The following is a 15,858-nucleotide window of genomic DNA, read 5'->3' as shown; positions in this document are numbered from 1 at the left end:
TAGCTCATCATGGGACATCCCCAAACCGCCCCGGGACCCATTGGAATCCCCCTGGAATCCCCATAGTGCCCCATAGACCATTACGGGCCCCCCATAGCGCCCCATAGCTCCTCGTGGGACCCCCCCATAGCGCCCCATCTGCCCCCATAGATCTGCCCCATAGCGCCCCATAGCTCATCGTGGGACCCCCCCGTAGACCTGCCCCATCTGCCCCCATAGACCAGCCCCATAGCGCCCCATAGCTCCTTGTGGGACCCCCCCATAGCACCCCATAGCTCCTCGTGGGACCCCCCCATAGCGCCCCATCTGCCCCCATAGACCAGCCCCATAGTGCCCCATAGCTCCTTGTGGGACCCCCCCATAGCTCATCGTGGGACCCCCCCATAGCGCCCCATCTGCCCCCATAGATCTGCCCCATAGCGCCCCATAGATCACCGTGGAACACCCCATTGCACCCCACAGTGCCCCATATCCCATCACGGGACCCCCCCACAGCACCCCATAGTGCCGCATGGGACACCCCATAGGACACCCATAGCCCCCCATAGCACATCATGGGGCACCCCATAGCTCCCTATAGTGCCCCATAGCCCATCATAGGACACCCTATAGCACCCCATAGCCTACCATGGAACACCCCATAGCACACCACACTGCCCATAGGGACACCCCATAGGGCACCCATTGCCCTCCATAGTGCCCCATAGCCCATCATGGAGCACCCCAGAGCGCCCCATAGCTCATCATGGGATGCCCCATAGCGCCCCATAGCTCCCCATAGGGACACTCACCACCCCCCCCCCCCCCCAGCACCCCATTGCCTACCGTGGAACACCCCATAGCACCCCATAGAACCGTCATGGGACCCCCCCATAGGGACACCCCATAGGACACCCATAGCCCTCCATAGTGCCCCATAGCACCCCATAACCCATCATGGGACACCCCGTAGCACCCCATGGTGCCCCATAGCCCATCATGGGACCCCCCCCATAGCACCCTATAGCCCATCACGTCCCCCCGTTGCACCCCACAGTGCCCTATAGCTCATCATGGGACACCCCATAGGACACCTATAGTGCCCCATAGCTCATCATGGGACCCCCATAGCCCTCCCATAGCTCCCCATAGCCCATCATGCGAACCCCCATAGCTCCCCATAGCCCATCATGGGAACCCCCATAGCTCCCCATAGCCCATCATGGGAACCCCCATAGCGCCCCATAGCCATCATTGGACACCCCATAGCGCCCCATAGCCCATCATTGGACACCCCATAGCTCCCCATAGCCCATCATTGGACGCCCCATAGCCCCCCCATAGCCCATCATTGGACGCCCCATAGCCCATCATTGGACACCCCATATCCCCCCCATAGCTCCCCATAGCCCATCATTGGACACCCCATAGCCCCCCCATAGCTCCCCATAGCCCCCCATAGCTCCCCATAGCCCCCCCATAGCTCCCCATAGCTCCCCATAGCTCCCCATAGCTCCCCATAGCCCCCCCATAGCCCCCCATCGCGCCCCATAGCCTCCCCATAGCTCCCCATAGCTCCCCCATAGCTCCCCATAGCCCCCCATAGGCCCCCCATCGCGCCCCATAGCCCCCCCATAGCTCCCCATAGCCCCCCCATAGCTCCCCATAGCCCCCCCATAGCTCCCCATAGCCCCCCATCCCGCCCCATAGCCCCCCCATAGCTCCCCCATAGCTCCCCATAGCTCCCCATAGCCTCCCCATAGCTCCCCATCGCGCCCCATAGCCCCCCCATAGCCCCCATCACCCCTCCCCCCCCCAGGGGAACCCCCCTCCCCCCATCGGGGCCGTTCCAACGCCCGGAAGCGGGGGCGGGGAAACCCCCACCCCTCCCCCCCCCTCCCCCTCCCCCTCCTTTCAGTGCCCGGGTGTGGGGGGAGGGACCGGATACCCCCCCCCTCCCCCTCCCCCCCCCCCCAGGGCCTTAAAGGGCCCGCGGCGGCCTCAGGCGGGAGCTGGAACCGGAGCCATGGCCCCGCCCCCCGGCCCCGCCCTGGGCCCGATCCTGATCCCGGTCCTGATCCCGGTCCTGAGCCTCGGCCTCGGCCTGCCCCGGGTACCGGAACCCGGGCGCGGGATCACGTGGGATCGGGGGGGGATCACGTGGGATTGGGGGGGATCGGGGGGGGGTCGTGGGGGGGGAGGAGGGGGGGATCATGGGGGATCGGGGGGGGATCACGTGGGGGAATCGTGTGGGATCATGTGGGATCATGGGGGGGGATCATGGGGGATCTGGGTGGGATCACGTGGGATCATGTGGGGGAATCGTGTGGGATCATGTGGGATGGGGGGGATCATGTGGGATCTGTGTGGGATCATGGGGAATCATGTGTGTGGGATCATGTGGGATCTGTGTGGGATCATGTGGGGGAATCGTGTGGGATCATGTGGGATCATGGGGAATCATGTGTGTGGGATCATGTGGGATGGGGGGGATCATGTGGGATCATGTGTGTGGGATCATGTGGGATCTGTGTGGGATCATGTGGGGGAATCGTGTGGGATCATGTGGGATGGGGGGGATCATGTGTGTGGGATCATGTGGGATCTGTGTGGGATCATGGGGGGATCGTGTGGGATCACGTGGGAGCACATGGGATCTGTGTGGGATCATGTGGGATGGGGGGGATCATGTGGGATCATGTGTGTAGGATCACGTGGGAGCACATGGGATCTGTGTGGGATCATGGGGGATGGGGGGGATCATGTGGGATCATGTGTGTAGGATCACGTGGGAGCACATGGGATCTGTGTGGGATCATGGGGGATGGGGGGGATCATGTGGGATCATGTGTGTGGGATCATGGGGAATCATGTGGGATCTGTGTGGGACCGTGTGGGATCTATGTGGGATGGGGGGGGGGATCATGTGGGATCTGTGTGGGATCATGTGGGAGCACATGGGATTTGTGTGGGATCATGGGGGATCTGTGTGGGATCATGGGGGAGCACATGGGATGGGGGGGGATCATGGGGGATCTGTGTGGGATCATGTGTGTGGGATCACATGGGAGCACATGGGATGGGGGGGGGATCATGTGGGATCATGTGTGTGGGACCGTGTGGGATCTATGTGGGATGGGGGGGGATCATGTGGGATCTGTGTGGGATAATGTGAGATCATGTGTGTGGGATCATGTGTGCGGGATCACATGGGATCATGTGGGATCATGTGTGTGATCCATGTGTGATCCATGTGTGTCCATGTGTATCCATGTGTGTCCATGTGTATCCATGTATCCATGTGTGATCCATGTGTGTGATCCATGTGTGTCCATGTGTGATCCATGTGTGTCCATGTGTATCCATGTATCCATGTGTGATCCATGTGTGTGATCCATGTGTGTCCATGTGTATCCATGTATCCACGTGTGTCCATGCATCCATGTGTGTCCATGTGTATCCATGTATCCACGTGTCCATGCATCCATGCGTGTCCGTCCCTGGTACCAACCATGTGTCCATCCATGTGTGTCCTTGTATCCATGTGTGTCCATACCTGCCTGTCTCCATCCCCGTCTCCATCCCTATATCCCTGTCTCCATCCCTATATCCCTGTCTCCATCCCTGTCTCCATCCCTATATCCCTGTCTCCATCCCTGTCTCCATCCCTATATCCCTGTCTCCATCCCTGTCTCCATCCCTGTATCCCTATATCCCTGTATCCCTGTCTCCATCCCTGTCTCCATCCCTGTCTCCATCCCTATATCCCTGTCTCCATCCCTGTCTCCATCCCTGTATCCCTATATCCCTGTATCCCTGTCTCCATCCCTGTCTCCATCCCTGTCTCCATCCCTATATCCCTGTCTCCATCCCTGTCTCTATCCCTGTATCCCTATATCCCTGTATCCCTGTCTCCATCCCTGTCTCCATCCCTGTCTCCATCCCTATATCCCTGTCTCCATCCCTGTCTCTATCCCTGTATCCCTATATCCCTGTATCCCTGTCTCCATCCCTGTCTCCATCCCTGTCTCCATCCCTATATCCCTATATCCCTGTATCCCTGTCTCCATCCCTGTATCTCTGTCTCCATCCCTGTCTCCATCCCTGTCTCCATCCCTGTCTCCATCCCTGTATCCCTATATCCCTATATCCCTGTCTCCATCCCTGTCTCCATCCCTGTCTCCCTGGGTCCCTCTCTCCCATTGACCCCTCTCTCCCCACAGGAATCCCCAGAGCTGCCGATGCCCCCATTGATGGGTGAGAGACAATTCCCATACCCCCTATCCCATAATACCCCATAATATCCCACAATATCCCATAATATCCCACAATATCCCATAATATCCCATAATATCCCACAATATCCCATAATATATTCCCTTTGTCCCTACAGCAGGCCCCAAGCTGCTGCATGACCCCTATGGGGACAAACCTGCTGCTCACGTTGTGGGTGAGTGCCAATGGGGCGATATGGGGGGTGGATATAGGGGGTATTATGGGATAGGGGGTATTATGGGATATTATGGGGTATTATGGGATATTATGGGGTATTATGGGATATGGGGTATGGATATATGGGGTATGGGATATGGGATATGGGATGTGGGGTATGGGATATGGGATGTGGGGTATGGGATATGGGGTATGGGATATGGGGTATGGGGTATGGGGTATGGGAAATGGGATATGGATATATGAGATATGGGGTATTATGGGATATGGGGTATGGAGTATGGGGTATGGGATATGGATATGATCTATTGGATCTATGGGGTATGGATACAGGATATGGATGTATTGGGTATATGGGATATGGATATGGGATATGGATATGGATATACAACATATGAGGTATGGATATATGGGATATATGGGATATGGATCTATTGGGGATATGGGATATGGGTATGGGATATGGATCTATGGGATATGGATCTATGGGATATAGATCTATGGGATATGGGTATGGGATATGGATATGGGATATGGGTATGGGATATGGGGTATTATGGGATATGGATGTATGGGATATGGATATGGGGTATTATGGGATATGGGATATGGGATATGGGTTATTATGGGATATGGATAAGGGATATGGAGTACTATGGGATTTGGATATATGAGTTATAGATCTATGGGATATAGATATAGGATATGGATATGGGATATGAGTTATTATGGGATATGGATGTATGGAATATGAATATATGGGAGATGGATGTATGGAACATGGATACGGGATATGGGTGTACGGAATATGGATGTATGGGATATGGGTATGGGATATGGATATGGGATATAGGGTATTATGGGATATGGATATGGGATATGGATATGGGGTATTATGGGATATGGATATGGGATATGGATATGGGATATGGGGTATTATGGGATATGGATATGGGATATGGATATGGGGTATTATGGGATATGGATATGGGATATGGATATGGGATATGGGGTATTATGGGATATGGATATGGGATATGGGTATGGGATATGGGGTATTATGGGATATGGATATGGGATATGGATATGGGATATGGGTTATTATGGGATATGGATATGGGATATGGATATGGGATATGGGGTATTATGGGATATGGACATGGGATATGGGTTATTACGGGCCATGGATCTACGGGACATGGATGTGGCTCTATCAGCTCTCCGGGACACGGATCCGGATCCATCCATCCCCTCCCCCGCAGCCTCCTCCTCCTCCCCCTCCCTCCAATGGGCCGCCGACGTGGCTCCCGCGCAGATGCGCAACGGGGTCCGTCTCCACGGCAACCGCCTCGTGGTCCCTCGCGACGGCCTCTACTTCGTCTACGCCGCCGCCGCCTTCCACGGGGGATGGGATGAGGATGATGATGATGATGATGACGACAACAAAGCGGGGGAGGGGCGAGGCTGCCCCTCCCCCCCCTCCCCCCCTCCCCCCCCTTTGCTCCGCTTGGCCGTGTCCCGTTATTCCCAAGAGTATCCCCAGGATGTGCCCCTGCTCACGGCCGTGCGCTCCGTGTGCGCCGGATGCCATAGAGACCGGAGGCGGTGTTGCTATGGAGACCGGAGATGCCGTTGCCATGGAGACCGGAGATGCCGTTGCCACGGAGACCGGAGGCGGCGTTGCCACGGCGACCGGCATCCCCGCTGTTGCCGTGGCGACGGGCTGTGGGTCGAGTCCCTGTACCAGGGCGCCGTGTTCCAGCTGCGCCGAGGGGACCAATTGGCCGCCACCACCACGGCCGGGAGGTTCCTGGACCTGCACGGGGGGGGGAGGGCTTATTTTGGGGTGGTGGGGGTGGATTGAAGGGGGGGAGGGGAGGGGGGGGGGGGAGGGGGCAATGGGGGGAGATATGGAGCAAGAGGGGTCAATGGAGAGCGATGCGGATCAATAGGGGTCAATGGAGAGCGATGCGGATCAATAGGGGTCAATGGAGAGCAATGCAGATCAATGGGGTCAATGGAGAGCGATACGGATCAATAGGGGTCAATGGAGAGCAATGCAGATCAATGGGGTCAATGGAGAGCGATACGGATCAATAGGGGTCAATGGAGAGCAATAGGGATCAATAGGGGTCAATGGAGAGCAATGCAGATCAATGGGGTCAATGGAGAGCGATACGGATCAATAGGGGTCAATGGAGAGCAATAGGGATCAATGGGGTCAACGGAGAGCAATAGGGATCAATAGGGGTCAATGGAGAGCGATGCGGAGCAATAGGGATCAATGGAGAGCAATAGGGGTCAATAGGGGTCAATGGAGAGCGATACGGATCAATAGGGATCAATGGAGAGCAATAGGGAGCAATAGGGATCAATGGAGAGCAATAGGGAGCAATAGGGGTCAATGGAGGGCAATAGGGAGCAATAGGGATCAATAGGGGTCAATGGAGAGCAATACGGATCAATAGGGGTCAATGGAGAGCAATAGGGAGCAATGGGGAACAATAGGGGTCAATAGCGATACGGATCAATAGGGATCAATGGAGAGCAATACGGATCAATAGGGGTCAATAGGGGTCAATGGAGAGCAATAGGGAGTGATGGGGAGCAATAGGGGTCAATGGAGAGCAATGCGGATCAATAGGGGTCAATGGAGAGCAATGCGGATCAATAGGGGTCAATGGAGAGCGATACGGATCAATAGGGATCAATAGGGGTCAATGGAGAGCAATAGGGGTCAATGGAGAGCAATAGGGATCAATAGGGGTCAATGGAGAGCAATACAGATCAATAGGGGTCAATGGAGAGCGATACGGATCAATAGGGGTCAATGAAGAGCAATACGGATCAATAGGGGTCAATGGAGAGCGATGCAGATCAATTGGGGTCAACGGAGAGCAATAGGGATCAATAGGGGTCAATGGAGAGCGATGCGGATCAATTGGGGTCAACGGAGAGCAATAGGGATCAATAGGGGTCAATGGAGAGCAATAGGGATCAATAGGGGTCAATAGAGAGTGATGCGAATCAATAGGGGTCAATGGAGAGCAATAGGGAGCAATAGGGGTCAATGGAGAGTAATAGGGATCAATAGGGGTCAATAGAGAGCGATGCGGATCAATAGGGGTCAATGGAGAGCGATACAGATCAATAGGGGTCAATAGGGATCAATGGAGATCAATAGGGACCAATAGGGACCAATAGGGATCAATGGAGATCAATAGGGATCAATGGAGATCAATAGGGACCAATAGGGATCAATGGAGATCAATAGGGATCAATAGGGACCAATAGGGATCAATGGAGATCAATGGAGATCAATAGGAACCACTAGGGACCAATAGGGATCAATGGAGATCAATAGGGATCAATAGGGACCAATAGGGATCAATGGAGATCAATAGGGATCAATAGGGACCAATAGGGATCAATAGGGACCAATAGAGATCAATGGAGATCAATAGGGATCAATAGGGACCAATAGGGATCAATAGGAACCAATAGGGATCAATAGGGATCAATAGGGACCAATAGGGATCAATGGAGATCAATAGGGATCAATAGGAACCAATAGGGATCAATAGGAACCAATAGGGATCAATAGGAACCAATAGTGATCAATGGAGGTGTGGGGGCAGGGTTCTCGGGGGGGGAGGGGCCGTTATTTATTGCGCTATTTATGTATTTATGGGGCCTCTTTTGGGGTGAAACCGCGGGGTTTTGGGGCTCTGACGTCACCGGAACCCCCAATAAACGGACGCTGGAAAGTCCCGAGTGTCGCGGCCCCATTGACCTGCCCCATAGATCCGCCCCCTATAGATCCGCCCTATAGACCCGCCCCATAGATCCGCCCCCTATAGATCCGCCCTATAGACCCGCCCCATAGATCCACCCCCTATAGATCCGCCCTATAGACCCGCCCCATAGATCCGCCCCTATAGATCCGCCCCATAAATCCGCCCTATAGACCCTCCCCATAGACCCACCCCACAGACCCACCCCATAGATCCACCCCATAGACCCTCCCCATAGATCCACCCCACAGACCCTCCCCATAGACTCTCCCCATAGATCCACCCCACAGACCCTCCCCATAGACCCTCCCCATAGATCCACCCCACAGACCCACCCCATAGATCCACCCCACAGACCATCCCCATAGATCCACCCCATAGATCCACCCCACAGACCCACCCCACAGACCCTCCCCACAGACCCACCCCATAGATCCACCCCACAGACCATCCCCATAGATCCACCCCATAGATCCACCCCACAGACCCGCCCCATAGACCCTCCCCCAGACCTGCCCCATAGACCCTCCCCATAGATCCACCCCATAGATCCACCCCACAGACCCTCCCCACAGACCCAACCCATAGATCCACCCCATAGATCCACCCCCCAGACCCACCCCATAGATCCACCCCACAGACCCACCCCATAGATCCACCCCACAGACCCACCCCACAGACCCACCCCATAGATCCACCCCATAGATCCACCCCACAGACCCTCCCCATAGACCCTCCCCACAGACCCACCCCATAGACCCTCCCCATAGATCCACCCCACAGACCCTCCCCATAGACCCACCCCATAGACCCACCCCACAGACCCACCCCATAGATCCACCCCATAGATCCACCCCACAGACCCTCCCCATAGACCCTCCCCATAGATCCACCCCATAGATCCACCCCACAGACCCTCCCCATAGACCCTCCCCACAGACCCACCCCATAGACCCTCCCCATAGATCCACCCCACAGACCCACCCCATAGATCCACCCCACAGACCCTCCCCATAGATCCACCCCACAGACCCACCCCATAGACCCTCCCCATAGATCCACCCCATAGATCCACCCCATAGATCCACCCCATAGACCCTCCCCATAGATCCACCCCATAGATCCACCCCATAGACCCACCCCATAGACCCACCCCACAGATCCACCCCATAGATCCACCCCACAGACCCTCCCCACAGACCCAACCCATAGATCCACCCCATAGATCCACCCCCCAGACCCACCCCATAGACCTCCCCATAGATCCACCCCACAGACCCACCCCATAGATCCACCCCATAGATCCACCCCATAGATCCACCCCACAGACCCACCCCCATAGATCCACCCCATAGATCCACCCCACAGACCCACCCCATAGACCCTCCCCATAGATCCACCCCATAGATCCACCCCACAGACCCACCCCATAGATCCACCCCACAGACCCTCCCCATAGATCCACCCCATAGATCCCACCCCCCAGACCCACCCCATAGATCCACCCCACAGACCCACCCCATAGATCCACCCCATAGATCCACCCCATAGATCCACCCCACAGACCCTCCCCATAGATCCACCCCATAGATCCACCCCACAGACCCACCCCATAGATCCACCCCATAGATCCACCCCACAGACCCTCCCCATAGATCCACCCCATAGACCCACCCCACAGATCCCTCCCCATAGACCCTCCCCATAGATCCACCCCATAGACCCACCCCATAGACCCTCCCCCATAGATCCACCCCCATAGATCCTCCCCATCTCCCCTTCACCCCCCGTTCCCATAGCAACCACGCCGTTGCCCCCCCCCCCCCCCCGCTGTTACCCCGGCAACCAACCCCCCCCTCCGTTACCACGGCAACGCCTCCTCCCTCCCCTTCCTCCTCCGCGCTCTCCCATTGGCCCAGCCCACCTCCGCCTCAACCAATAGCGTCTTGAGCCGCGCAGGAAGAAGCCGGAAGTGGCCGCGGGGTCGCTGCCGGCATCAAGGAGGAAGGCGGCGGGGTAGGGGGGGGGGGGTCCCCGGTTCATCCGCCCCCATCCGCCCCCACCGACGCCATCCGCTCCCTCCACCCCCTCCTCCGCGTCCGCCATCGCTCCCCGGACTCCATCCGGTGGGTATGGCGGGGCGGATGGCGGCCATTTAACCCCCAACACCCCCCCCCCCTCCCCTCCATTTCCCTTTCCCCTTTCATCGCCTCCATCTTGCCTCCAGCTTCCAAGATGGCGGCGGCGGCGGCGTGAAGGCCCATGTCGGTACCGCGGCGAGGGCCGATGCGTTGGCAGCGCGATGAGCGATCGCCCGGCGGCGAGGGGCAGGGAGGGCCGGCGCTACGCTTGCCTCAGCCTCGCTGACACCTACCGGGGCCGCCCGCTCGACGCTCCGAGGGCCGCCGGTAACGGAACCGGAGCTCCGCTTCCCTTATCCCCCCCCCTCTTTATCCCCGTTAACCGGATGCATTGAAGCGGGATCCAAACCTCTCTCCGGTGACTCCGTTACCCGCCTCCGTTGCAGCGGTGGCCGCCATGGGCTGCAGAGCCTGGGGAAGGTACCGGCCCGCCGCATGCCCCCCCCCGCCAACTTACCGAGCCTGAAGGCCGAGAACAAAGGCAACGACCCCAACGTGGCCTTGGTGCCCCGCGACGGCTCGGGATGGGCCAGCAGGCAGGAGGGCGGCGAGCCCCGGAGGTGAGCGGAGGAACGGGGGGGGGGAGTGGGAGAACGGGGGAACAGCCGCGAGTTAACGGAGGGAGGGAGGCATGGCAACGGGATGGAGGGGGGGGGGGGCTGTTACCGGGAACTGCTTCTACCCCCCCCGCCGGTTCCATTGGTGGTGAGGGAACAGCGTGGGGTAACCATGGTAACGGGGGGGCTGTTACCGGTAATTGCTTCTACCCCCCCCGCCGCCGGTTCCATTGGTGGTGAGGGAACAGCGTGGAGTAACCATGGTAACGGGGCGGCTGTTACCGGTAACGGCTTCTACCCCCCCCCCCCCCCCGTTTCCATTGGTGGTGAGGGAACAGCGTGGGGTAACGGAGGGGGTAACCATGGTAACGGGGCGGCTGTTACCGGTAACGGCTTCTACCCCCCCCCCCCCCAGTTTCCATTGGTGGTGAGGGAACAGCGTGGAGTAACCATGGTAACGGGGCGGCTGTTACCGGTAACGGCTTCTCTCCCCCCCCCCGGTTCCAATTGGTGGTGAGGGAACAGCGGGGGGTAACCATGGTAACGGGGGGCTGTTACCGGTAACGGCTTCTCTCCCCCCCCCCCCCGCCGCACTTCCCATTGGTGGTGAGGGAACAGCGTGGGGTAACCATGGCAACGGGGCGGCTGTTACCGGTAACGGCTTCTACCCCCCCCCCCCCCCGTTTCCATTGGTGGTGAGGGAACAGCGTGGAGTAACCATGGTAACGGCTTCTCTCCCCCCCCCCCGGTTCCAATTGGTGGTGAGGGAACAGCGTGGAGTAACCATGGTAACGGGGGGGGCTGTTACCGGTAACGGCTTCTCTCCCCCCCCCCCCCGGTTCCAATGGTGGTGAGGGAACAGCGGGGGGTAACCATGGTAACAGGGGGGGGGTTACCGGTAGCGTCCTCTCTCTCCCCCCCCCCGTTCCCATTGGTGGTGAGGGAACAGCGGGGGGTAACCATGGTAACGGGGGGGGGGCTGTTACCGGTAACTGATTCTTCCCTCCCCCCCCCCGCCGCAGTTCCCATTGGTGGTGAGGGAACAGCGGGGGGTAACCATGGTAACGGGGGGGCTGTTACCGGTAACCGCTTCTCCCCCCCCCGCCGTTCCCATTGGTGGTGCGGTGGGAGGTGAGGGAACAGCTGGGGTAACTGAGGGGGGGTAACCATGGCAACGGGGGGTGGCTGTTAGGGGAACCCCCCCCCATTGCTGATGCTGTGGAGGGGTGAGCAGGCCCTGGAGCGTGGTGGGGAGGGGGGGGGGGTGTGGGAGGTGATGGGAACAGCGCGGGGTAACCAGGGTAACGGAGGGCGGTAACCATGGCGACCCGCCGCAGTTCCGAGCACTCAGCACCTCCCCGCCGCTGTCGCCGTCGCCGCTGGATTCGCAGACGCCTGCGGCCGGCAGCCAGAAGGGGAAGGGGGGGGCAGCGAGCCCCGAGGTGGGCACCGGGACCCCCAAATCCCCCCCCAGGGACCCCCAAATCCCCCCTTTGGGACCTCCAAATCCCCCCCTTTGGACCCCCAAATCCCCCCTTTGGGACCCCCAAATCCCCCCCTTTGGGGACCCCCAAATCCCCCCCTTTGGGACCCCAAATCCCCCCCCAGGGACCCCCAAATCCCCCCCTTTGGGACCCCCAAATCCCCCCCTTTGGGACCCCCAAATCCCCCCTTTGGAACCCCAGATCCCCCTTTGGGATCTCCAAATACCCCCCTTTGGATCCCCAAATCCCCCCCTTTGGACCCCCAAATCCCCCCTAGGGACCCCCAAATCCCCCTTTGGAACCCCCAAATCCCCCCCCCTTTGGAACCCCCAAATCCCCCCCCCTTTGGAACCCCCAAATCCCCCCCCCTTTGGAACCCCCAAATCCCCCCCCCCCTTTGGACCCCCAAATCCCCCCCCCTTTGGACCCCCAAATTCCCCCCCCCCTTTGGACCCCCATAATCCCCCCCCAGGGACCCCATAATCCCCCCCCAGGGACCCCCAAAATCCCCCCTTTGGAACCCCCAAATCCCCCCCTAGGGACCCCAAAATCCCTTTGGGACCCCCAAATACCCCCTAGGGACCCCCAAATCCCCCCAGGGACCCCAGCATCCATTTGGGACCCCCAAATCCCCCCCTAGGGACCCAACCGATTCCCCCCTTGGGACCCCCAAATCCCCCCTTGGGACCCCCAAATAACCCACTAGGGACCTCCAAATTCCCCCCTAGGGACCCCAGCATCCATTTGGGACCCCCAAATCCCCCCCTTGTGACCCCCCAAATCCCCCCCCAGGGACCCCCAAATCCCCCCTCTTGGGACCCCCAAATCCCCCCCCTAGGGCTCCCAGCATCCCTTTGGGACCCCCAAATCCCCCCCTATAGATCCCTTTTACCCCTCCATAGCCCCAGTTTCCCCCCATAGACCCCCAAACCCTTCTCTGACTCCCATAGACCCCTCTACCCTCTCATAAGCCCCTATAGAGCCCCCTCCATTGACCCCAAAGTCCCCCATAACCCCCTATAGAGCCTCCCCATTGACCCCCTTGAGACCCCCATAACCCCTTATAGAGCCCCCCATTGACCCTCTTTACCCCCATAACCCCCTATAGAGCCCCCATTGACCCCCTTTACCCCCCCATAACCCCCTATAGACCCACCCCCGACCCCCTTTACCCCCCCATAACCCCCTATAGAGCCCCCATTGACCCCCTTTACCCCCCCATAACCCCTTATAGAGCCCCCCATTGACCCCCTTTACCCCCCCATAACCCCTTATAGAGCCCCCATTGACCCCCTTTACCCCCTATAACCCCCTATAGAGCCCCATTGACCCCCTTTACCCCCCCATAACCCCTATAGACCCAACCCCAGACCCCCCTTTACGCCCCTATAGAGCCCCCTATTGACCCCCTTTACCCCCTATAACCCCTATAGAGCCCCCATTGACCCCCTTTACCCCCCCATAACCCCTTATAGAGCCCCCCAGACCCCCTTTACCCCCATAACCCCCCTATAGACCCACCCCCAGACCCCCTTTACCCCCCTATAGAGCCCCCTATTGACCCCCTTTACCCCCTATAGAGCCCCATTGATCCCCTTTACCCCCCATAACCCCATATAGAGCCCCCCAGACCCCCTTTACGCCCCTATAGAGCCCCCTATTGACCCCCTTTACCCCCTATAACCCCCTATAGAGCCCCCATTGACCCCCTTTACCCCCCATAACCCCCATTTCCCCCCATAGACCCCCCCCCGCCCGCAAGCGGGGCAAAGTCCTGGGCTCAGGCCAGCGGTACCCAAGGACCCCCAGCCGATGGTGAGTGCCTCCCCCCCGCCCCATATCACATGATCCCTCCACCGTGTATCACGTGAGGCTGACCACGTGACCCGCAGGCTCCCGGGCGCCCGTGCTGCCGGGCCGGTTCTCCCGGGGAGGAGTTTCCCACCCTGCGGGCGGGAGGAGACCCGGAGAGGGGCGCCCGCGAGCGGGACGGTGCCGGCGCGTGGTGTGGGCGCGCACCGAGCCCCCGCCCCCACGGTGAGTGCCCGGCCCCGCCATCCCATAATGCACAGCCCGTCACCGCCATCCGTCACAGACATCCCATAATGCACAGCCCGTCACCGCCATCCCGTCACCGCCATCCCGTCACAGACATCCCATAATGCACAGCCCGGCCCCGCCATCCCGTCACCGCCATCCCATAATGCATAGCTTGTCACCGCCATCCCATAATGCACAGTCCATCACCGCCATCCCATAATGCACAGCCCGGCCCCGCCATCCCATAATGCACATCCCGTCACCGCCATCCCATAATGCACAGTCCATCACCGCCATCCCATAATGCACATCCCGTCACCGCCATCCCATAATGCACGGCCCGTCACCGCCATCCCATAATGCACAGTGCATCACCGCCATCCCATAATGCACATCCCATAATATGCATCCTATAGCGTGCATCCCATAATGATCCCATTACCCCCATTGCCCCCCACTGACCCCATTACCCCATTACCCCCACTGACCCCTTGCCCCCCATTGCCCCCCATTACCCCCATTGACCCCCATTACCCCCACTGACCCCCATGACCCCCATTGACCCCATTGCCCCCCATTACCCCCGTTGCCCCCCACTGACCCCATTACCCCCATTGCCCCCCATTACCCCCATTACCCCCACTGACCCCATTGCCCCCCATTATCCCCATTACCCCCCATTGCCCCCCATTAACCCTATTGATCCCCCACTGACCCCACTGCCCCCCATTACCCCCATTAGCCCCATTGTGCCCCACTGACCCCGTTGCCCCCCATTACCCCATTGCCCCCCATTGCCCCCCATTACCCCCATTACCCCCATTGCCCCCATTACCCCCACTGACCCCATTACCCCCCATTACCCCCCATTACCCCCATTACCCCATTACCCCCCATTATCCCCATTACCCCCATTGACCCCCATTACCCCCATACCCCCATTACCCCCATTATCCCCATTACCCCCCATTACCCCCATTACCCCCACTGACCCCATTACCCCCATTACCCCCATTACCCCCATTACCCCCATTGACCCATTACCCCCATTACCCCCATTACCCCCATTACCCCCATTACCCCCATTACCCCCATTACCCCCATTATCCCCTTATCCCCATTACCCCCATTACCCCCATTACCCCCCATTACCCCCATTACCCCCCATTACCCCCATTGACCCCATTACCCCCATTACCCCCATTACCCCCATTACCCCCATTACCCCCATTACCCCCCATTACCCCCATTACCCCCATTACCCCCATTGACCCCATTACCCCCATTACCCCCATTACCCCCATTACCCCCATTACCCCCATTACCCCCCATTACCCCATTACCCCCATTACCCCCATTACCCCCCATTACCCCCACTGACCCCATTGCCCCCCATTGCAGTGGGGCCGAG

General features: G+C 58.9%; 2 protein-coding genes across 2 annotated transcripts; both read left to right on the top strand.

Annotated features, from left to right (window-relative positions):
• The first annotated feature begins 4,191 nt into the window (after positions 1 to 4,191).
• LOC133264313 (lymphotoxin-alpha-like) lies at positions 4,192 to 6,295 on the top strand. Its single transcript, XM_061444261.1, has 3 exons — positions 4,192 to 4,236; positions 4,373 to 4,429; positions 5,694 to 6,295. The coding sequence occupies exons 1-3, from the start codon at positions 4,221 to 4,223 to the stop codon at positions 6,293 to 6,295; spliced, it is 675 nt and encodes a 224-aa protein (XP_061300245.1). The 5' UTR covers positions 4,192 to 4,220.
• A 4,232-nt stretch (positions 6,296 to 10,527) lies between these two features.
• Positions 10,528 to 14,444, top strand: LOC133264312 (protein PRRC2A-like; the record flags this gene model as incomplete). Its single annotated transcript, XM_061444260.1, has 5 exons — positions 10,528 to 10,633; positions 10,704 to 10,926; positions 12,261 to 12,365; positions 14,151 to 14,222; positions 14,300 to 14,444. Coding segments are annotated over exons 1-5 (651 nt in total), but the record flags the coding sequence as incomplete, so codon positions are not given.
• Between the last annotated feature and the right edge of the window lie 1,414 nt (positions 14,445 to 15,858).

Source organism: Pezoporus flaviventris, unplaced genomic scaffold (genome assembly GCF_033815535.1).
Source record: "Pezoporus flaviventris isolate CSIRO_AGI_PZ_B2104156 unplaced genomic scaffold, CSIRO_AGI_Pfla_v1 ptg000744l, whole genome shotgun sequence".
NCBI lineage: Eukaryota > Metazoa > Chordata > Aves > Psittaciformes > Psittacidae > Pezoporus > Pezoporus flaviventris.
This window is presented reverse-complemented; position numbering and strand designations above follow the sequence as displayed.